The sequence below is a fragment of the Stereum hirsutum genome, assembly GCF_000264905.1.
Source record: "Stereum hirsutum FP-91666 SS1 unplaced genomic scaffold STEHIscaffold_17, whole genome shotgun sequence".
Taxonomy (NCBI): domain Eukaryota; kingdom Fungi; phylum Basidiomycota; class Agaricomycetes; order Russulales; family Stereaceae; genus Stereum; species Stereum hirsutum.
Window position 1 is genome coordinate 1 of NW_006763147.1, and position 22,003 is coordinate 22,003.

At 50.2% G+C, this 22,003-nt stretch overlaps 5 protein-coding genes and 1 non-coding gene across 6 annotated transcripts; 3 read left to right on the forward strand and 3 right to left on the reverse strand.

The window, feature by feature from the left end:
* Positions 1-458: 458 nt before the first annotated feature.
* On the reverse strand, positions 459-1,712 carry STEHIDRAFT_161531 (uncharacterized protein; the record flags this gene model as incomplete). The annotated part of the gene is made up of 3 exons (XM_007309124.1): positions 459-1,018; positions 1,144-1,631; positions 1,681-1,712. The coding sequence occupies 3 exons, from the start codon at positions 1,710-1,712 to the stop codon at positions 459-461; spliced, it is 1,080 nt and encodes a 359-aa protein (XP_007309186.1).
* Positions 1,713-3,700: 1,988 nt separating this feature from the next.
* STEHIDRAFT_66542 (uncharacterized protein) lies at positions 3,701-9,262 on the forward strand (the record flags this gene model as incomplete). The annotated part of the gene is made up of 10 exons (XM_007309112.1): positions 3,701-3,850; positions 3,918-4,151; positions 4,212-4,969; positions 5,026-5,095; positions 6,397-6,735; positions 6,795-7,068; positions 7,129-7,487; positions 7,542-8,073; positions 8,222-8,532; positions 8,627-9,262. The coding sequence occupies 10 exons, from the start codon at positions 3,701-3,703 to the stop codon at positions 9,260-9,262; spliced, it is 3,663 nt and encodes a 1,220-aa protein (XP_007309174.1).
* A 2,023-nt stretch (positions 9,263-11,285) lies between these two features.
* STEHIDRAFT_161533 (uncharacterized protein) lies at positions 11,286-13,635 on the forward strand (the record flags this gene model as incomplete). The annotated part of the gene is made up of 9 exons (XM_007309125.1): positions 11,286-11,682; positions 11,748-11,981; positions 12,039-12,178; positions 12,249-12,425; positions 12,489-12,566; positions 12,645-12,779; positions 12,841-12,972; positions 13,037-13,314; positions 13,392-13,635. 9 exons carry the CDS (start codon positions 11,286-11,288, stop codon positions 13,633-13,635), a joined length of 1,815 nt encoding a protein of 604 aa, XP_007309187.1.
* Positions 13,636-14,824: 1,189 nt separating this feature from the next.
* STEHIDRAFT_161534 (uncharacterized protein) lies at positions 14,825-18,823 on the forward strand (the record flags this gene model as incomplete). The annotated part of the gene is made up of 16 exons (XM_007309126.1): positions 14,825-14,995; positions 15,070-15,233; positions 15,311-15,458; positions 15,536-15,652; positions 15,706-16,052; positions 16,107-16,171; positions 16,223-16,299; positions 16,354-16,368; positions 17,214-17,265; positions 17,324-17,785; positions 17,842-17,889; positions 17,953-18,105; positions 18,160-18,285; positions 18,340-18,510; positions 18,586-18,654; positions 18,711-18,823. 16 exons carry the CDS (start codon positions 14,825-14,827, stop codon positions 18,821-18,823), a joined length of 2,298 nt encoding a protein of 765 aa, XP_007309188.1.
* An 804-nt stretch (positions 18,824-19,627) lies between these two features.
* STEHIDRAFT_t252 lies at positions 19,628-19,724 on the reverse strand. The gene has a single exon. It is a non-coding gene; the product is annotated as a tRNA-Gly (tRNA).
* Positions 19,725-19,917: 193 nt separating this feature from the next.
* On the reverse strand, positions 19,918-21,921 carry STEHIDRAFT_171736 (uncharacterized protein; the record flags this gene model as incomplete). The annotated part of the gene is made up of 2 exons (XM_007309127.1): positions 21,151-21,921; positions 19,918-21,077 (listed from the first exon to the last, which is right to left on the reverse strand). The coding sequence occupies exons 1-2, from the start codon at positions 21,797-21,799 to the stop codon at positions 19,918-19,920; spliced, it is 1,809 nt and encodes a 602-aa protein (XP_007309189.1). The 5' UTR covers positions 21,800-21,921.
* Between the last annotated feature and the right edge of the window lie 82 nt (positions 21,922-22,003).

Below are 22,003 nucleotides of genomic sequence, written 5' to 3' on the forward strand. Positions count from 1 at the left end.
GGCCAACCGATAGCCAGCCCATCCAGTACAACGAGCAGTTGTTATCTCAAGTACTCACCAGGCTCGGTCGCGCTCAGTCCTCCTCTTCGTCTGCTTCGGCATCTGGGCCGTCCACTCAGCGTCGGTCGCCCACTCCACGCCCGGATAACGACGAGGACATGCAGCCTTGATTTCGGTGGACCAGGGCCTGGTCCAGTGGGGGAGGATGTAAGGCGACAGCCTTATACCTTAGCGGTACCGACGGGCGTTCCCGGGATAAGATAAGATGGGTGTGCTGGAAAGCGCATCCATCTATCTTGTCTGACGTAATACTGTATAGTTGTGGCTGATGCGCGGGGGCTGGTGTTGGACCATCGAGCGTTCGGAGTAGTTAGCTTTATCTTGTACACCTTTACGCTTAGTGAATCACTTTCCGTAGCCTCTGCAGGCTTACGGGTTCTGTTCTCTTACGAAGGACCTCAAGATAAACACCCCGACCTCTTACAGAGCATGTGTGGGATGGAGAGGAAGGGATTTTCGAGGATTAGGGCATGGAGTTTGATTGGGATTGGGCGCGAGGGAAGGGAGGGAAGGGCTGGGGTGCAAGCGAACTTTTGGGTTGGGTGAGGCTGGGGAGGGGGAGGAGACCGAGGAGGGCGAGAGGTAGAATGAGGCGCCGCGATCGAAGCCAACGTACAACAAGCGACGCTCGCGCCCAGACTATGTCCCCAGATCACAATATTATTCCTTGCCCCTTCTTCCCCGTCTGAGTTTGTCCACCGCTCAGTGGCGTATCGCAGGACGGCGGTGTAGTCTTCTATGAGGCCTTTTTGGGTCGGACCGGGACGGGGAAGGGCGCGTTGAATGACGTCTGGGAGGAACGATGAGAAGGGGAAGGAGAATGGAGGCGCAGTGGACATCCAGTACGAGCGGGGTGCTACGGCGAGGATGATTGGCGCATGTGCATGAGAGTTTGAAGGGAAGGATGCGATGAGGGAATGACAGAGGGGGAGGCGGTGCAGGGGCGATCCGGCGTTGCCTTTATGCGTTTACAATCGTAAGTTCGTGGGAGACGGGATTGAGCGAGCGAAGGAAACGGATGTGAAGTGGTATTGATAGATGAGAGAAACACACCCTGAAAATAGACAAGGTCTGTTTGCTCACTGTCTCCGTCTCCTGCATCACGGCTCGACCCATACGTCTCTCCCTCCTTCCTAACCACAATCCCACTCAACATCCCGCCCTTCCCACTCGGAATGCTAACCTCCTCGACCTCCACGCCCCTCGGAGCCTGCACAACGTCACCCATTCCAGCATCCCCGTCCCTAACCTTGCGTATAGTACTCCCATCCTCACCGCCGTTAACGCCCATCGAGCGCCCACCCAACCTTTCCCCTCTCGCCCCAATAGGCGCATACCCCATATATATAATCTTGCGTTGAAACAGGAATAACATGAGACATTTGTACGTCCATAGAGCGATGGGGAGTCCGAAAAGAATCGTCAAGAAGAGAGGGAGGGAGGGGGTGGTCGAAACGGTGTCGAAGGAGGGTGCGGAGAGGATGGATGTGGTGATGGAGGAGGCGGAGGGATCGGGAGGGAGGGAGGGGAGGGAGATGGGCCGACGGAGGGTGGGTCGGGAGGACGAGGAGCTGGGTTTGGTATTGTTATTAGAAAGGAAGAGGAGATGGAGGGTGCGACGCGGAGTTACTACTAGCGGATGTGGATGCCATGATCGGTCGAGAATCAATAGAGCGCGAGTTCGCCACTGGTTTTTACATACGCTCCTCGGAGTACACCGCCAGACCCCGCTTCCGACTTTTTCTGGACAGAGATTTCTGGGGAATTCTGGTCGAGCACGGCCAAAGAGTTCCGGACTGGCTTCCAAAGGTTTCCGGTATGGAAGGATTGGGGAAATCTTCCGGGAGATATCTAGAGGACTTCCCGCCAGCTCGGACCGAACAACACGGGAAAAACCAACGACAATTGCGTGCCCAATATGGAAGGTAGATGTCCCGCGCACGACTTCGTTCCGTGCCACGCACTCCGACTTCCTTTCAGCTCGACTCTCGCTTCTCATATTTATCTGCTTTCTCCGTCCTGTACTGTCCAAATAAATGCGAAAATATATAGACGATAGTCTATCACTTGATTTCATTACTGTGAATTGCATGGCAGTCGAGCGGCCTCAGACAAAGCCCTCCAGGTCGCTCTGTGTGCATTGAATGTGTCATGATGATCCCGACGAGAGATCCAATCGCGATCTCAGATCGCACATTGAACTGGCGCGGCTCTGCATTTGTGAGGGACAGACCAGACTTGCCTGTTCGAACTTGTTGGCGCTCCCGCTGTGTTCGCCTCTGGGACAAGATGCCGTCCATACCACGCAAAAAGGCATGGTGCCTGCATGACTTTACTTTGGCAGATGAAGCACGCTCTGTTTACTTGCATGGTATCGCCAGCAAAGCTCTCCTCCTCACTTGGTCTTTCATTGTTCTCTTTCTCCTGCTTGTTCTGGCGACATTGAATGCTTTCTGCTTTACTGGAATCTACGACAATCATCTCTTTGGTGGTCTTTGTCTTATTTTCATCCCCTTGGCAGAGTTAAGCATCATTTATTACCTTGCAATGAGTACGTGCCCCTCCGTCTACTAATGTCATACGTCAATTTCTCTAAAATAAATTATCATTTAGGAATAGTATGGCTGGCTGCGTGTGAGGAGCCCGCTGACATTGTGAACCCACGAGCGAAATGGATTAATGTTCATGTTCGTGGGCACGGAAGGACTCTGAATCTCGGTATGCACGTCCTTCATCAGCTAAGTCTATGACTTATACAACCTCAAAATAGTACTACCCCCGGACGCAACTGTCGCATCGGTTTGGCTCGAAATTCGTCGCAGGCACGAGATCCATATGTTCAAGCGGTTCAGCTATTCGCTGTACCCCTCCTCGCAGCACCAGGCATCAAGTCTACGGGACCACCAGCGACTTGATCTTCTCGGTATCGGAAATGACTGCACTCTCGAGTTGCGTCATCAGCCTCACGGTGGTTCCTCTCGTGCCTCTTCGGGTCCAAGCTGTACAAACGATACCACCAGTTTCAACAAAAAGACGGGTGAATTTTGCTCTCCACATCCACAACGTACGTATTTTATCCTTGACTCAGCATAGGCGGCCCTCTGACGCATGATGAATGCCCTAGGTTGGCAACCACTTCCAGATGGCAAGCATTTCCGGTGCCTTGTCTGTAACGCTACTATGCACTATCAATATCTTGCAAAGCATGAAGACGAAAATCGTCGGCATCAGCAAGGCCTCAAGTACTGGACAGACCCAGGTAATCAAGATACAAACGACCCGAACATTTCAGCACAACAATCAAACTCAACGGACATACCTTCCAGAACGGACTCGTCGTCACGCCCTGTGATCAACACCGCACTCAATAACTTCATGAACGACTTCCGTGCCGGCCGTATGGACGCTGAAGCAACACCGTTACCAATGCCTCCTCCTTCCGATATCACACCTCCTCCACCCGGCATTGACTGGTCATCGTCAGCCTTCGATGATTTAACTTTTTCCCCGTCATTTGGCGAACAAGTCGTCCTGAATCTGGCCGAACGCTTCGCTCAGTACAACGTGGACGATGGAGCATTGGGAGTAGATTCGGATGATGATCTACAGGAGGATGAAGGAGACCGAGAAGAACACGATGATGTACCACGTGCGTATCTATCTTATTGCTAGATATGACCCTAACTCACGAACATCCCTGACAGACCCGGACGGCATTGGGACCAACCGAACTACCCAGAAAGTGACGGTTGATCCTGACAGTCCTTGGTTCCCGTGGCCCGACAAAGAAGTGAGTATCAACTTCGGGTTCGACTCACTAACGCTTGTCAAATATCTCATGACTCTCTGCTTTTCAGACTTGTGTTATTGATATTCTACGCCACGTACCACGCTCTGTGTTCTCTGATAAAGAGAACGCTATCATTCACTGGGCCCTTCTTTCCCTGGGCGTCAAAAATGTACCTTCCGAGCATCAAATGAAGGACGTTGGCGCGTTTATTCAGAAGCTCTGTGGTATACAGAGTATTCGCCACAAAGGATCTCTCGGCCATGTTTACTATACTAATGACTTGGCAGCTATTCTCGCACAGGTGTGTCTCTTCTCGCCAGGTCTGAAGATCTTGGCTTGTACTGACGAGTCGAGATCTCAGGAGATGGCGAACCCAAACGTGCGTCCTCACCTCACCTTCCTCCCGGAAGATGCAGGAAAGCATCGATCTCAGGTGTGGCAAGGCAAGCACTGGCTGCGCCATATGGACGCAGATCTTCTAACTCCCATGGTCCGCGAACACTCGCAAGACTTCTACATTCTTGAACCAGCACTTGCAATCGTCGGGTCACAGAGTCGGGTCCTTATGCCTCATCGGTGGTTCACCCGTGGTAACGAGATCTGGGCACGCGCATGGATTATGGATGCACCATCCTCTCGCCCAGGTTGGGTCGTTCTCGAGCACCAAGACATTGAGCTTCCTCTGTCAAATTTCGTCGTCTCCTTCCCAGAGTTTGTCAAGACATATGAAGCTCGAAGGCTTTCCGATCCTCGCTCTATCCTTGGTATGTTTATTGTAGCACACATTCGCTGTTTGTCTGACACTGACCGCTCCTCTTTAGGTGTCCAACTTGAACCAGAGACGGTGGTCCAGTCTTGGAACAAAACTGACCCGATGCTTGGGAATCCATGGCGTAAAAAGGCTCACAACCATCGCGTACTCGCCCTTCCTCTATGGTTGTATTGTGACGACACTTCGGGTAACCAGTCCAAAAAGTGGAACAAGCATAACTCATGGCTATTTACTCTTGGTGGGTTACCGCGACGCCTTCTCCACCAGGAGTATAGTGTACACTTCCTCTCCACGTCCAACCTCGCACCGCCACTTGAGATGCTGGAAGGAATAGAGCAGCAGATAAGGTATGTGCACTTCATCGCTTTCGCTTTGCCCTTTGTCATTAAATATAGCCGAGTAGTGAATGCCAATCGAGTGGCATCTGGGTGTGGGATTGTGTTCTACAGGAGTCGGTGCTCATTATCCCATCGGTATGTAAGCCTGGGCCACCGGTGCCACAGCTTACAGCGGAGTTCTCCGAGTTTTCGGACTCCGCTATCGTTCGTCTTCGTCGACTTCGCTTCGCGTCGTCCTCTCTCTAGTTTACCTTGTCACACCGTTTGTACACCCGTACCCGTAGAGTCTCTGTTCCAGGCAATACAGCGCGGTCCTCTCAAGCTTGGACCGAACCCCTCAGTGTTGTCAGCTCCCAGCCAGGGCAGGCTTCCACTTTTTTTTGATTTCGACTTCGCATTTTGCACCCTGCACTCTTTTGGCATCTTCCTAGGCTTGTCTCCACTTGGATCCTGGATTACCTTTCACCATCTCTATCACTCCAACTATCCTTCAGTCAACCCCTTGGCCTTGTATCATCCTGATCGCTCCTGATCACCCCTGATCACCCCTGATCATCCTGGATCACAGTCTTCACCAGGCTTCCTCAAGCATCCAACCAGCTCACCAGCTTCTACCCTCTCATTCAACCATCCCCTCTCTCACTGCATTCCCCTCATCTGTCCTCATGACCTTCATATAACATTGCCACATATCCAATATCCAGTGCATGTGTGCACGATGGACTCGGTAGGAATGGAAATGGAGGCGACTGAGACAGCATAGTGGTGGGAGGGGGGGGAGAAGGTTGAATGCCGATGTTGTTCTAGGATTGGATGGGTGTTGGAGAGCTGAATCTATTGGGAAGGGGAGAGACATGGCTCTGTTTACTTGGACTGGTGAGAGATCATTGTTGAGGCTTCATTTGGTCTATTTTGCCATAGAACCTTCCTTCTCGTCGATATCGTTCCTTTCTTGCTTGTGGCTTTTTTGATGTTATGGCTTTCTGAGTTACCAAGTGATATCGTTTCGCCTATGCCCGGATAAGGTTTCTGGGCGGTTCCTTTTTGATTCATCTCATTCCTGTGTCCGTTTTTCCAGGTCTCTTTCCGTCCCTGAACCTTCTCTCCGTAATGTTGTTTATCAGTGTGATATGGTTTCACATTTGTACAGATAACGTTTCTGTACGGTACTCTTCGTTACGGTCTGAATTTTTTAGGGAGGGGGAGGGTGTAAGCCTGGGCCACCGGTGCCACAGCTTACAGCGGAGTTCTCCGAGTTTTCGGACTCCGCTATCGTTCGTCTTCGTCGACTTCGCTTCGCGTCGTCCTCTCTCTAGTTTACCTTGTCACACCGTTTGTACACCCGTACCCGTAGAGTCTCTGTTCCAGGCAATACAGCGCGGTCCTCTCAAGCTTGGACCGAACCCCTCAGTGTTGTCAGCTCCCAGCCAGGGCAGGCTTCCACGGTACTCTCAATTCTTGGCGACAATCCGATGCAGAGCGAGATGGCATGTCACATTGGAATGAATGGGAAGATGTTTTGTAGGATGTGTACCGTTGAGGGCGATGATATTGATGAGGACGACACAAATGACCACCCAAGTCATCCCCACCCAAACCCGGATGGTTCTGCTTCGGAAGGCGAAGGAGCAGCTACCGACTCTTCTGCTCAAACCAACAATGATATACCAAACCAGGCTGGACAACCGCCAAACAAGAAGAGAAAGAGGCGAACAAAGGGGAACGAGTCGATGCAGGAGACGGTGGACAGGGTAACTCGCTTCATGCGTACACCGGTATGCATCTGTTTCAGTATTTTGTGCAGGTTTCAAGCTGACAAGTCGTCTTTCCATAGCTGCCAATACATCAACGTACTCGTGCTAAAACGCTGCAAGAGCTTCGTGGACAGCTACAGACCGCTGAGAATGTTGGGGGTTTCACTGCCATCAAGAATCGACGAACGAATACCGGAGTCAAGGACACTCACCTTGAGTTCTTTATGACTCAACTAACAGACATTTCTAAGAGTCGCAAAATCCCACGTAGCGAGAAGGAAGGACGAATCAACACTCTTCTTGCAAGTTTCCCAGATGACGACCACAAACTGAGCCCAGTGTGGCTCCTGAAAGGTTCGTCGCCTAGATACTCTAGTATGACTTCAGGGGTTGCTTATCGTACATGTGACATAGGCGTTGACCCTCATCGAGACACCCCCGTCGAAGTCCTTCATGTGATCCTGCTTGGATTTGTGAAGTACTTCTGGCGAGACGCCATTGCTCGTATATCTGCAACAGACAAGGAGATGCTGATTGCACGCCTCTCATCTTTCGACACCAGTGGCTTGGATATCTCTCCTTTATCAGGCCATACACTGGTGAAATATGCTGGTTCTTTAACGGGTCGAGACTTCCGGGCTATCGCACAAGCTGCACCATTTGTTCTTCATGAGCTGGGACTCCCCGACGAGAAGCTGAGAGCATGGGCGGCGTTGAGCGTTCTTGTTTCCCTTGTGTGGACTCCGGAAATTGACGATATCGAAACATACCTTGTGCGTTATTTTCAACACACAATCATGTGTTCATTTGCTCAATATCACTTAAAGCCTCTCCTCCGATCGTCCATCGACTACTTCCTCGACTGTACCTGTGCACTTACAATCCGGTGGTTCAATAAACCGAAATTTCACGTCGTTCTACACCTACCAGACCACATCAATAATCTAGGACCTGCCATGCTCTATGCTACCGAGGGTTTCGAATCGTTCAACGCGGTCATCCGGTCACATAGTATCCACAGCAATCGCCATGCACCTTCACGCGATATTGCACGCGCCATGGCACAATGTAGTCGTGTACGCCACCTGCTCAGTGGCGGATATTTTTTGGAGCGTGGGATTGACGATCACCGAGCTGGTCGACGCGGGTCGAAGGATACTCTCACTGAGGTGGCGGAGTCCGGTCGTTCACCATGGTTAGACCAATCCAAGGTGCCTTGGTCTGATCCTAGTCTATGGCGCAACATCGGGCCTAGCCCACGCAAGCTCCTGGACATCGACAACTTTGGTTCAAGAATCCTTCACTTAGACCGGTTCAATACCGATTTTGGTAGCAATCTGTACTCGAGGAATGAATCTGGTGCGTGACTTATTGCTGTATACCGCAACCATGGAACTTAAGTAGTCTCATTACAATTCATATTTCTCAGGTTATTCTACGGGTTTTAGTGGGCCGAAGAAATGGGTTGCAACCAAGTGCAATACTGCTGCTGCATCTGGTGAAGCAGCTGTGAACACAATCTCCCGCCTTGTTGCTGCTACAACTGTCAGGCTGGCGACTTGGGTTACTGCCGTCAACGGCGATAGGGGTAAACTCGGGAGCTGGGTTCTATGGTGGGATACAGAGTCTGCTCATACCCCTACCCGCCCCAACCTAGGCCGTGTCGTCGAAATTGTTCAGATCCAGGAGCATTCCGATGCAGTGTTAGGACATTCTCAGCTTGTTGTAGTCGATGAAGCACGCATTGGTGATCCGCACGAGCTCTACAACATGCCGCAAGTGACGCTGCTTGGGAGGTTGAAGGCACTGGTGCCAAAGGTGCGCTAATTATTCTTGTTCTTTAATCTGTCTCAGCATTTGTGATGCTCAATATGGTTATTCATTCATGATCTAATACTGGTACTTCTCACAGGATCTTCTTGGCACGATCAATGTGCAACACAACTGCCGAGACCTCAAATGTACCGTCACACGGACACGTCGAACTTACCAAGAGAAGGAGTTGGCCACCAAACTCGCCGATGAGATCACGCACCAGCCTAGTCAAGACTACTTGCTCAACACTTCTCAGATGCGAAATTCCTCGTTGGTCCAATTCTTCCGAGCTCCCGCACCCACACTGGATCGTAGGAAGATCATCCTTGACTCCGTCAAAGTCGAGATTGATGCAGCAAAACAACGCAAAAAAGCCCCTCCTGCTCCCAAGTCACGAGCACAACCTGCAAACACTCAAAAGACACCCACAGCATCATCATCCTCTGCCATACGACCCATACATCCACATCCCGTGGCCTCTTCATCTAGGCGACTCGCCAACGAACCGCTCCATAATACCCCCTTCGATACGGACCATCACCCTTTGCCACTAGAACCAAATGTACCTCCGTATGTTTTACCACCTCCTATACTCGGACATTTGCACTCTCATCCACAGACTCAGCATATACAAAATACACCTGGTGCTTCAACCACATATACCTATCCTCAATTTCGTCAGTTTGTACCGTTCACTCCGTCATTATTTAATCCCCAGAACGGGAGACCATAGTTTATTACTATATGCATATACAAGCTTCCTCTAATGTAAGGGCATCAATGAGCATGGGCCACATATGACGCCACTTCCAAGCAGCTCACGCGTGAGCTGCATTCGCGTCTATCATTTCATATTCATGCTTGTGCAAACAAGCACAATCTCTCTTATTCATGTTCGCTCGCTTCCTGTAACAACATCTTATCTTGTAACCTCTCGTACTACTTAGAATATATCCGCACCCAACACGGGCAAGGGGGTACCTTTCTCCAACCTTTCTCTCAGTACGAGCAAACCTCAAGATCGAGACCTACTGACCTCTAACATCAGACCAGGAAACAATTACCTATGAAAGGTTGGGTACATGTCAAATAGTGTACAAAGTTTCAAGGGAAACAGTCGACAGTAAGTGCTAGCAATAACTCAGACAAGGTGGAGATGGGAGGTGTAAGAAGCGTGGGAATGCTGCCTCACAGAGCCATGGAACAAATGTAAAATTGAAACCAAGGTACCACACCTATTCTAGAATAAATGTAGTTAGAAAACATATATATGTAGATGCAATATGTACTTTCTTTAACCCAAGCTATACGATACATGAGCTGGAGCATTTTCGGGGGGATTATTGGGAGAGGGTTTCAGCGGAAGGCTTCCCGCCAGATGCCGAGGCTCCACGTGGCTGCGCTTGCCTTTCGTGCATACCGCTGGACCGGCCCGGTTCACAGTGCAAATCAGGCCTGATTTGCCACCTCTGTGCTTTCTGCTCAAGACACTTGAAATGCAAGCTTATTCGAAGTCGAGGTCCTCTCATACCTGTAAGTACCTCAGCACTAACCTGAATATCTTCACCTTTACACCATTTTCACTGCATCTAGCACATCGTCATCTGCCTTCCATTGCACCCAAGCGTCGGAACAATAGCGCGCTTGGAACACTTACCCATCAGCTCATTGCCTGTAAGAAAAAACAGGAGAAATATGTCACACTGACCCCAAGAGTGCTGGTGAATAGATAGATTATTTAGCTTCTTCCTGTAATCCTCAACTAAGCTTGGCTTTGTAGAAACGGAAACCGCACTCAGCCGCCCTTGTTCCATGCCCGGTCAATACATCTCGGTCTCGCTCACCATTATCTCGCCAGCCCTCTTCACCGCATACGCCTGAGCCTGAGATCAGTGGCAGTGACCATCTGCCGTTTGGCTCTGGTTCCGAGTTTTATGCATCATGGAAAGACTCAGCCGGTGAACCTCTGAAGAACTCGGACGCAAACTGGAGTTCACCCATCCCCAATCCTTTGGTGCGTTCATTGACTCTGATTCTCTACATATTCCAGTGTCTGATATATAGTGAAGCCTAAAAACCCACCAGGACCCCGTTACAGTCTCGCCACTCTCCTCGGTTGGTCCACGAACGGTAGCTCAACCGATGTCGACGATCTGACAACTGATCCTTCAAATGCTGACACCGGAGCTTGGTTGCACATGGACAGCAATCCGCCTTTTACTGAGTCTGGCGACTACTTTCCTCAGCTTGGCAACCTTTCACCTCCTCATGGATTGCAGAATTGTGGCTACGATGCAGATGATGAACGCTCGGGCTCAGACTCAGACTCAGACTCAGACTCCTCGGGCTCGGGCTCAGACTCGGACTCCTCAGGCTCGGACTCAGACAACAGTGAACTGGTTAGCTCAATTATCAAGGTGAACATGCCCAGTATGATATCTGCTTCTCGCATGCTCATCTCCTGTTGTTTCAGAAACGGTCTCTTTCCACTCGCTCAGAGGCTTCTCTTGAAGATGAGCCAATTGCTGTTCGGCGTCACTTGTAGTACCCTGTTGTAGATGAAAGACATGGAGCTCCTTTTGTAGAATTTCCCGCTTGGACGAAAGAAAGAAAGAGCTCTTTTGTGAACACAAACAGTGTGGCGCCTTGCTGTGGCACTCGGGCCGAAACCTCTTGAGCTTATTTGACAGCTGGCGGTGGCGACTGAGCTGGCGCGCTGCCTCAACTGGCTGACTTGTGTCTTGCTCGTCGACACCATGAGTGTCTCTTCATTCCCGCCCAGCCCATCCGCCTCCCCAGCAAATGAACTTGACCGGGTGAACTCGATGCAGCAGCTTCTGAACAGCATGGGCCGTGTACAATATGCTGGGCAGCCATCGGCAGGATATGGCGGGACTCGCAATGTGCAGTATCAGCAAGGCGACCCTCCTCAGCAACCCGCCCCACAACGCTTGTATGAACACCAAGCTGGTTTCTTCCCTGGAAGCTCTGGGTCGATTCGGACATCTCACAGCTCATCGAACTCTCGTGGAGCTGACTCTTGTGATAATTCCTTTGGCGGAAACTCTTCTTTCCTGGGCTCGACGTCTCGTCAACAGATCACAAGGTCAAATAACAACGAATATTGTGACAATATGCAGATTGTACCAGTTGGTACGTCAGACATTTCGCATTTTAGGGCGCTAGTAACGCTCCCGTCATTTCCGTGCATTCTGCAGGCCAACCATCGCGTCGCCTATCCACCAATCGAGTCAACCACCAGCCCCAGGATAATATCCAGACTCGGACCTCTCAGTCTGCCCTTGGCACACCGTTCATACCCCTTGCGAACAATGCACGCAGCGGTTCCAATGGCGGGTCATCTGGATCAGGGTCACGGTCTCATTCACGACTTACGACCCGTGAGGACTACCGGTTTCAAGATGATGTAGCAGTAGGGATACCGATGCGGAGTAGATTTTCCCCACCTTTTGTTTGGATCTGATACATTGCACTGACTCTCTGTTTAGACTCGGATTCCACTACGCACTCATCTAGACTCTCGACCGCCTCGCCAATGGCTAATCACACTACAGCTTTTACTGATCACATGTCAAACTTGTGGAAGTTAGACCCTGCATCGCGTGAATCCTTGTCAGCGTACGGGGAGGTAACTATTGTTCATATACTTTGGCGGTCATACGTTCACCTACTAACATACTTCCCCGTCAATCACATAGCTAACTGCTGGCACCCCCGGCCCTCAGCACCGTGGCATGATCTTCTCACAAGCCGCACTATTCCACATGCTGATGCGGGTTGAACAACTTGAGGTCACATCTAGTCGCAGCCTTGTCGAGATCTCGGCGGTGAAGGCATCCATTCGTGTGGCGTGGTCAGTTGACGATGGCCTGAAGGTGCATCTTTTCTTTATGGGCTGTGTGCGAACACTCGCTCACGGTGCTCTTGTTGCATTCCAGATGGAGGTTCGTGTCGTAGCACGCAAATTTGTGTTGAAGTTCAGACGTGTCGACTTCGACTTTGTACTGGAGCTCATGGTGCGGGCCCTCATCGTCTCCCGCCACCGCTTCTTCCTTTCATTCATCTAACTACAAATGCGCCAAACTTCTTAACAGAATCATCTTAGACAGGAATCAAAGAAGGACAAGTCGATCTGGACTGTTGCATTTTCGACTACAATCAACGCAGACGCGCTTGAGACGGTCATCAGAGCGGAAGTTAAGTATGCGAAGAATTCACTTCGTGAATGGGTACGTATCTTCTTTTATCTCGATATGTCGGGCCTCGTCATTCACCCATCCTTTCGTTCAGCTCAAGAAGACCGCTATGCCGGACTCGCGAGATTTTAAGTCCTTAGGCGAAGCCGTGACGAATGCGGTCAGAGAGTTCCTAGGAAACTCCGTCGAGCCCACCGCTCAGCACGTCATCTGGATGGTTCTCCTTGTGAGCCTTTCCTTATAACCTGCCTTGCCGTCCCGACCATGAGTACTTACACATAGCATGCCAGCGCGCGCACACTCGGGACGATGGAGGCATTGTTGTGAACCGGCCCCAGTCCAACACTCAATCAACATTCTATCGTACTTCCAACACTACCGGGGACCAGGATAACGGATCGGACCAGGAACCTGAAGTAGATGTTCAAACAACGACCGGCAGGACGAAACGCAAAAGGGTATCGGCGGGCCGCGAGAAAGATTCCTTCTTGAACAAGTTCGCAAAGTTCGTTCGTAATCATAACACAGATTGGGGATCGGATCTTCAGACCAGTGTGGAGTGGAAAAAGTTCGTCTTACTTGCTCACTAGCCTTGCTATCCATGAAGTTCACCGCTGACTGATGATACCGCTGACTTGTTCTCAGATACATAGACGAGAAGGTTGACGAAGAACGCATTCTCCGCCCAGATGATCCCATATCCCTTCTTCCCATGTATGATACACTCACGCCGTCTTCTTCTGGAGCATCATCCGCTCCCGTACCTCAGTTATCTCTCACGCGAACACAGGCCCCTGCCGCTCAGACAGCATCATCCGCCACGGGTGGCAGCGGCAGCCTCTCGATGGGAGCACAACTTATGGACATTGTCCGTCGTTTTGACTCTTAGTTTATCAAAACATATACCCCATGTATTCTGTACTATCAGTTGCGGTCCGCACCGCTGAAAAACAGTATTTGTTCTGATCAATACCTGAATGGCCCGAGGCCGCCGGTGGATGAGTGTTATTTATAGTTTTGTGGTGATAAGGATCCCACAATGGAAACGAAAGGATCGTCCAGCAAGACGGCTCGTTGTCGCATCTCAGATACTCTGACCGATCCACCTGTCATCTTATGCCCTTTGTGGTCTTGGAAACTTTCCGAGAAGTTTCCCTTTCCAAAAGTTTCCGGTGAATTGTCTCCGAAATATTTTGGAAACCTTTCCAAAGGGCTCTCGGAAGCCAAATTTCCGAAAGGTTTTCGGAAGGAGTGTCGGGCTGTGTACTGGTGCCATATCGAGAGAGCGTGGACGTCGACATCAGCCTACCGACAAGAGGATTTATTTCGGCTCCTGTCTTTCGGTCATAGAGTGCATGTGTATGTAGACTCGGAAAGACGGACACAGAACCCAAGATATACAGGCCAGTTCCCTTGCAGCCGAGTCGACAGTGACGGTTATGAGGAAGCAAAGCCGCCGCAAACGTCCGGATCAGCCCCTGAGGCGCGGGGAGATAAGATAAGATAATGGATCTTCCAACCAACTTCAACCGCAGAACTTGCGCAGAACACTATTATTGTGCTTTCATTCACATCTTTTTCTGCATATCGCTGTGTAAACCTATGCAGGGAAGGTTCTATCGAGACTTGTGGGGCAAACCTCGGAAGATAGTACACTTATCATGAGGGTACAACGTTTTTGAATAGAACATGGTTAATCAGAGCCGTCTTCGTATGCGAGGGAGCTCGAGACTATCGGACACAGCCATGACATGCATACCCCTTGCATACCCCTAGTGGGCAGTGCTCAGAACGCTTTGACGTCAGAAGCATGTTTCCTGTGTCCTCGATGCGTTGTTCCCACCTGGCAGTTAGCGCCAAGCAGATAAAGGGTGCAATCGCCCATCAGCCTGTTTTCATGGCCAAGGGATATCATTGTATCACGGGAACGAGCAGGGTCACCCATGTGCGATAGACCTATAAAAGGCCAGAAGACATCCGAGATTCTCGTTCACCACCTTCTTTGCTACCCACCAACTATCTCCCGCAAGGCCTTCCTCCTCGAAATTGTCTGTCTGTATTCTTGCTAGTTCTCAGTCATGTCTTCGCCCACTCGCCGGCGCTCCCAAGCTCTAGAGGTCCCCGAAATAGACTGGCTCGATTTGCTCATCTCCACCGTCGGCGGCATCTCGACCATATTGAGCGCTGCATCGATACCGTGGATTTCAGCGCCTGCTGAGATCGTACTCAAACTCCTCAGGACGCTTAAGGTCAGCCATAATGGTCATGTCATCAATGTCGATGGGAGATTTGTGGGAGATGCTCACTGATGGAATGATGTCAGACCACATTGAAAAATGCCGAAGCCCTCAAGACCTTGGTTACTTCCATCGTGGATTTCGTTGTTATTCTCCGTGAGGCAACTGTTGGGTATACTGTACAATCCTCAAGCTCGGTCGCATCAGTTCGAGACGTTGCATTCAAGCGGTTATGCATCGACTTCACCGAGTACGCTCCATTCTCTAATCATCGTCCACGTCCGAACGCTAGCGACTTGCTAGCGACTCATCTGAATATTCATGTAGCACACTGACCACCATGCTGAACGACCTCAACGCCAAAGCAAACCGTGATCAAAAGAACTGGGCAATGCGGTACTTGAGATCGAACTCTATCGCCGATAATATCGTGCAATACAAGGAGAGATTAGGACAAATCTCACAGCAGCTCACGGTTAGTCACAGTTTTACAACATATATTGTACAATATTTGCAGCATCCCCACAACACTCACGGTAATTTTATTTATAGCTAAGGGCTTCTATCGAGACGCGCTTCTGCATTCCCGAGATCAAAGATGAACTACGAGAAGGGTTCTTGAGGTTGGATCACCGTATAGGATCGACTGATGTTTATTACCGAGGGCAGGTAAGAGATCACGTTGCATGCTCTGTGTTTGAGCTCACGAACGATTGCCATAGTTCAAGGTTATACAAAGAGGAGATCTGTATATCCGACGACAGATAGAACCTGAACCGTGGAGTAATGCTGTAATAGCCACACGAACGAGTCGGAACTCTTCCACGCCGAGACGAACGAAACGGCAACGACGTCACGAGCGGTTTTTCGGAGAGCAGCCTGTCCAGCATTCTGTCGAATTCGTCGATTGGGTGGTATATGTTTGTGGTCAGGAACGGGATAGGATGGCACATAAGTATGAGGGACTGGGTTCCAAGGCTGTGTGTACTTTCTCAATGCTCGTCATCGTCTACGATCTCAATGCAGTACAGATGTTCGACAATGATCTCGACTTCTACGGGAGTGCAATGTAAGGACTCCTCATCCCTGTACTTCAATGGCGTTATTCATGCTTCAATGGTAGGCACCCCAACATAGCGCAAGTCTTCGCCGTTCTTCCTGATATTCAGACCATCGTCTTTCATGACGGTGAGTGAACCATTGAAGTATTCCGATGATTGTTGTCTGAATAGTCGACAGACACCACTTGCGGGCTCTGGCAATATCTCGTGAGCTTACCTTCTGATATGGATCGTTTGATCGCTGAATACCGCATAGTGAGTGTGTGCGCATCACTTCAGTAGCATGCTGCTTGCTCAACTATTCATCAGAGAGTCGATATAAAGGTATGTCGGCCCCATCTCGTATCAAGTGGACTAAGGTTTGACGATCGGGTTTTAACTGGTTCCTTTCAGAGTTTGGAAGGTCACTGTATCAGGAATTCTTACCAAGTTGTAAGCTTCAAAAGTTGGATCCCTTGGGTCTAACTAAATTACTGATGCGGGCAAGCAGGTTCAAGCTTATCTATGCTTGCCTGTATCATGTTCAAACGGGCATATATTGGCTTCCCGACAAGTCATCAAACCAGTGGTAGGTATCTATATATGCTCTCTTCGCAGAATGAATCTTCAGATAACCAGAAAGTGCAGCACTCCAGCGGTATGTTTTATATAGATGGAGTTTTTTTGAATGACACCCTGCCATCCTCAAACTTCGAGATCCCACTTGCTTCCGGATCGAGATCACTCTCCAGGGAATCACGATTGTCACTCCTATCCAAGTTCTACGATTACATGGCGGCACTCCGATATGAGGAGTACACTTGGGCCAAATACAAATCCTTTCATCTTACCGGCGAATACTATGAAACTGGTTTTACCTATTATGGCTGTATACAAATTAGGAACTACAGTGATGAACCCTTCAAGACGGTTACCCAAGTCCCACTGCGTCTTGGTTCCAATATAAAGGAGGGACGGATGAGATTCCGATGGAAACTGTATCGTGGTGGCGAAACATTATCTCGATTGAAAGGCTATAACCGGTAGCAAAACAATGTTTTCCGGAATGTAATAATACTGAGTCATTACATGTACGGTATAGGTTCAAGGTCTCGTCACCACACGCCTTAGTACTGAGCGCAAATTCGGATCAATTGCTCTTACCACGATACAACATATTGCTCTCGCAGATTCACCGGCTGGCTTCACTTGCAGACATTTCGTCTTCCGATCTATATCTTGGTACGTCCAACAACTATCAGAAATATATAGGTGGAGAAACACTCAACCTGAGGCACAGTGGAACAGGTGGACTTCTGGCTGAAGTTCCGACCGCGACGCAAAATTGACAGGGCGCCCGATTCGCTTGGCTTGGCCGATACTTTCATGTCCCAGAATGAAGACGACACGGGTTCGAGGCCAAAGGTGTATGTCTTCGTGGGAGATGTCACTGTCGATCTCCGCAAGGACGGTACCACAACGCTTACCGTACCGGAGATCTATTGGTCGTCAGATCCTAACGGGCGCGCACGTTGGTCCGCCGAAGAGCTCGGGCGGTATCTGGATGCTTGGGACTTGAAACCAAGTGACTTGACCATTGAGCCGGGAATGACGCTTTCGTTTTGGACTCCGTCACACTTAAGTGCCCTTCATCAGATGCACAAATCATGCGGATTCGACCCCGACAGCGACGAAATGGCGAAGGCGATGGGATTTCCTATCCTCGAGCTCAATCCTGACTACACGCCAAAGATTATCGAAGGTATGTAGTCCACGTTCCGCCAAGCAGTATTCAACATATTGACATTCACATCCTAGTGAACGACTCCCAATCTAGGGAATCAGTTGAGGATGAAGATGGCGATGGTATATAGCTTAGAACATGATTCGTCGAGCTTATATGATACTGATACCATTCTCCAAATGTAGGGACAGAATCGGACGCCGCTACCTCAAACTTCTCTGCTCCAGCATCCGATTCTTCTGGTAAAGACTCAGAAGCGAAAAGCGCCAATGTTGTTTGTAGCGGGGATGCTGAGATCGAAGCAACAAACTTTTCTTTAAGGGCTACTAGTCTTCAAGGTGAGGAGCAGTGTTCCTGGCGATCTCTCACTTCCTTGACTATGGGATGTCTAGTTGATGACCTCGACGTCGCGACCTCGAATGTCGAGTCTCGTAATGCCCTCGTGGTTGTGGATGAAGACGTGAGTGGAGAAACTGATAAGAATATCCTCCGCCAGTCGAAGATAACAATAACCGAAAGTAGGTGTTTTGCCGCCTCCGTTGAGCTATGAAGACTAACATCAATGAATACAGACAGTGGCTCTGATCCGGAGGTTCAAGCGGCCTCGAAGACACAGGCTCTCGACGGGTCGGATGTAACATCTCTCTCAAACTTGAATGGTGGTAATGTCGAAAGCCGGGCTCAGCACGCAGATTCAGAAGTCTCCGAAACGGCATCTACGCCTGCAGACTTCACGTACAAGGGTACGTAGTCTGCTAAATCATTATCTCGATTTATGACGTCTTTATAAACCATCCTCTGTCAATGACTTGCTGTAGACCCTGTCACCACATCTCAGGTGCCAACTATGATGACTGAGCAGTTAGCCCTCGACCGGACTTGGACCCGTACGTAGCTATACCTTGTTGATATTAAATCTGTGCTGACACCTTGAACGCCGTAGAATACAAGCAGCTATGCATGGCCATCTTGGTGGGATTAGTCATCGGCATCTTCATACCTTGGGCATATAATCCTTCACTGCTCGTCATGCCCAAAATTCGTGTCGAGTTCTGACATCATTTCATGAGCTTCTTTCTATATTGTCTGTGACTATAATAACAGTGCTTTGATGATGACCCTAGAAGTGATTGCGGTCAGAAGTGGTTTGTTTATCCAAGGGTGTTATTTGTCGAGTAGCAGCTTATCCGACGGATGACTCGGGGGCCTCTGCATCATGAAAATTGGGTTGGGGGCCGAGAGCGTTCGCAAGTTTAAAAACCGCAAGGTCACGGAACGCTACTGGGATGGAAGGTACTTAGAGGTCGCCGAGCTCGTCTGAGGCTAGAGGCTTGAAGTAAGTTGATAGGAGTGATAGGTAGATAAGGTGTTATTATCAGAACGCAGAAAGATATAGAGAGTACGAAGTGGAGGTAACAGACGCCATGAATGCCGTAACCATGATTGGTCAAGAATAAAAATCCAAGATTACGCTTGGCCCACGCATTAGATCTCATAGTTCTCGGGAAAATGATAGAGTGGATTTCGCGTGCCTGGTGTAAGTACTCCTGCGACGGATACTGCTATGATATAGGATATGAGTTATGCTCTAATATGGGAGCCCAAGAAAGCAAGAAATTCAGCAAACTGGGATGGAAGAAAGGCAAAGAACTTGAGTACTTACTGGTAAAGAATTGTCAGTACTCAAAACCACGAATCGTCGTGATCGTAATCCGGTTGATGAATCAACTCAGTGCTGATCCTTGTAACTCGAAAAAAGTGGGTATGACGTCCATTCCAAGTCCGAGTCTACGCAGACACTTAAACAAAACATCAGAACAAAACAGAACAAACCAAAAAAAAAAGTGACACATATCATCATGCATCAAGGGGGAATTGAACCCCCGGCGGGTCGAAACGCGGTTGCATAGCACTCTTCGAATGGCAACGACCCAGGTTACCACTACCCCATTGATGCCTTACTCCGAACGGGATGGACGGCTTATGTTAAACATGCAAGGCAATGATGGGAGCGAGAGCCTGAACGATTGAACGACCCAGTCTGGCTGCAGTTGACATGCGCCAGAACCAGGTTCAGCTTCATCGCAGAGAATAAAATTCAAAACAGCGACACGACGGAAGGAACGCACTTATCATCAATTTCTACTTCCCTACTGCTTCCTACTTCCCCGTACCAATCTCCCCTTCTGCTCCACATCCCGTATATACCTCCTCATCTCGACGCCCCACCGTCTATACTTCCACGCATCCTCATGCAGCGCTTTCTCGATCACTACGAGTCTTGCCAGCCCACCATCGCCGTCCATATCTGCATCATCCACTCCAACCCGAGCATCGACTCCACCCTTTGTACCCGTTACGCGATCAGACCCAGAGCGGTCATGTTGAGAGCCAGAGCTCGAACATGTACGTGAACGTGAAAGTGAAAGTGAACGAAACGGCGCCGTATCCTCCCATATCTGCCTCCCCTGCTCATTGGGCACCAATTCATCTTTCTCGCTCAGGAGGACCATCATATCCGGCAATAAAGCTTCCAACAAGCTTCGTTCTGCCACCTTCACGTTCTCTTTCACCATCTCCTCACACTCCTTCCTCACTTCCACCTCCACCGCCTTCTCCACGCCCAGATCATCCGCACCCGAAGCACCCTCCATCCTCTCCTGTTGCCTTGTGACTAAACGCCTAACGACCCCCTCCACATCCCACGTATCCCACACCAAACCTCCCATATAATGATAAGGCAGCCATTTCTGTGGATAGAGCGCACGGAGCATGTGTGGGATGGAGAGAAAGGGATTTTCGAGGATTAGGGCTGTGAAGCGGGTGTAGGCGCGAGGGTGGGGATCGACATCTAATGAAGACGTCGGATTCGGCGCCGAGGACAAGCCTGAGGAACGCTGCGACGACGATGAATCTGCCGGACCACGCATACTAACATCCGTGCACGCCGAGATCGAAGACAACGTACACACCGCGACGCTCGCGCCCAGACTATGTCCCCATACCACAATCCTCACCCCTTCCCCTTTGTCTGCCCACCGCTCGGAAGCGTACCGCAGGACGGCTGTGTAATCCTCTATGAGACCGTCTTGACTTGGCCCGGATTTAAAGAAGGGAAAGTAGGGTGAGAACGGAGGTGCGACGGACGTCCAGTACGAACGGGGGGCGACGGCGAGGATGATTGGTGGTGGTGGTGCAGGTGCATGAGGTTGGGAGGAGGAGGTGGTAGAGGAAGAGCGGGAAGAGGAAGGGAAGGAAGTGAGGAGGGAGTGAAAGAGGGGAAGGCGGTGCAGGGGGGAGCCGGCGTTGCCTGTATCAGTGTATGTACAGACGGGATTCAGTGAGCGAAGGTAAAATGATGAGTGAGGAGCGCGAGCACGTACCCTGAAAATACACAATCACCGTTCTTCCCGCATCCATACTATTATCATCCATCTCTCCCTCCTTCCTGACCACAATCCCACTCAACATCCCGCCCTTCCCACTCGGTATCCTAACCTCCTCGACCTCCACGCCCTTCGGTACTTGCACGACTTCACCTGTCCCACCCATTCCACCCATCTCACCACCCCCACCACCAGTGCCTTCCCCATCAAACCGCCCAGCCAATCTCTCCCCATCAGACCGCCCAGCCAACCTCTCCCGCCTCGCCCCAATAGGCGCATACCCCATATATATAATCTTCCTCTGAAATATGTACATCATGAGACATTTGTATGTCCAGAGAGCGAGGGGGAGGCCGAGGAGGATCGTTAGGAGAAGGGGGGTTGAGGGGGTTGTGGTTATGGGGTCAAGGGAGGGGGTGGTTATGGATTCAAGGGAGGTGGAGAGATGACGATGTGGGCTGGGTCGGGAGTGAGGCGGACGTATGCGAGGGGAAAGTGGGTTGTTGTTATTGGAAAGGGAGAGAAGATGTAGTCTACGAGTGAGAGGTAGCCTAAACCTGGGCCATGGTCGGTTGAGCTTCAGCTTTAGTTTGAGAGGCCGAGTTTCAAGTGCGGTCAGAGGGTATCGAGAGAGCATCGTCATCATTCGACGAGAGGCTTTTATCTCAGCTCGCTGATGTTTGCCATAGAGCGCCCCTGTACAGTACTACGATTGTAACAGAGCCCAAGATGTCCAGTTGGTTTCCCCTTGCGATGGAAACAGTGCCCAAAAATGCAGTTCGGTCACGGTTACGACGAGGAGGAGGTGGAAGGTGGAAGGCCACCGCAAACGTCCGGATCAGCCCCTGAG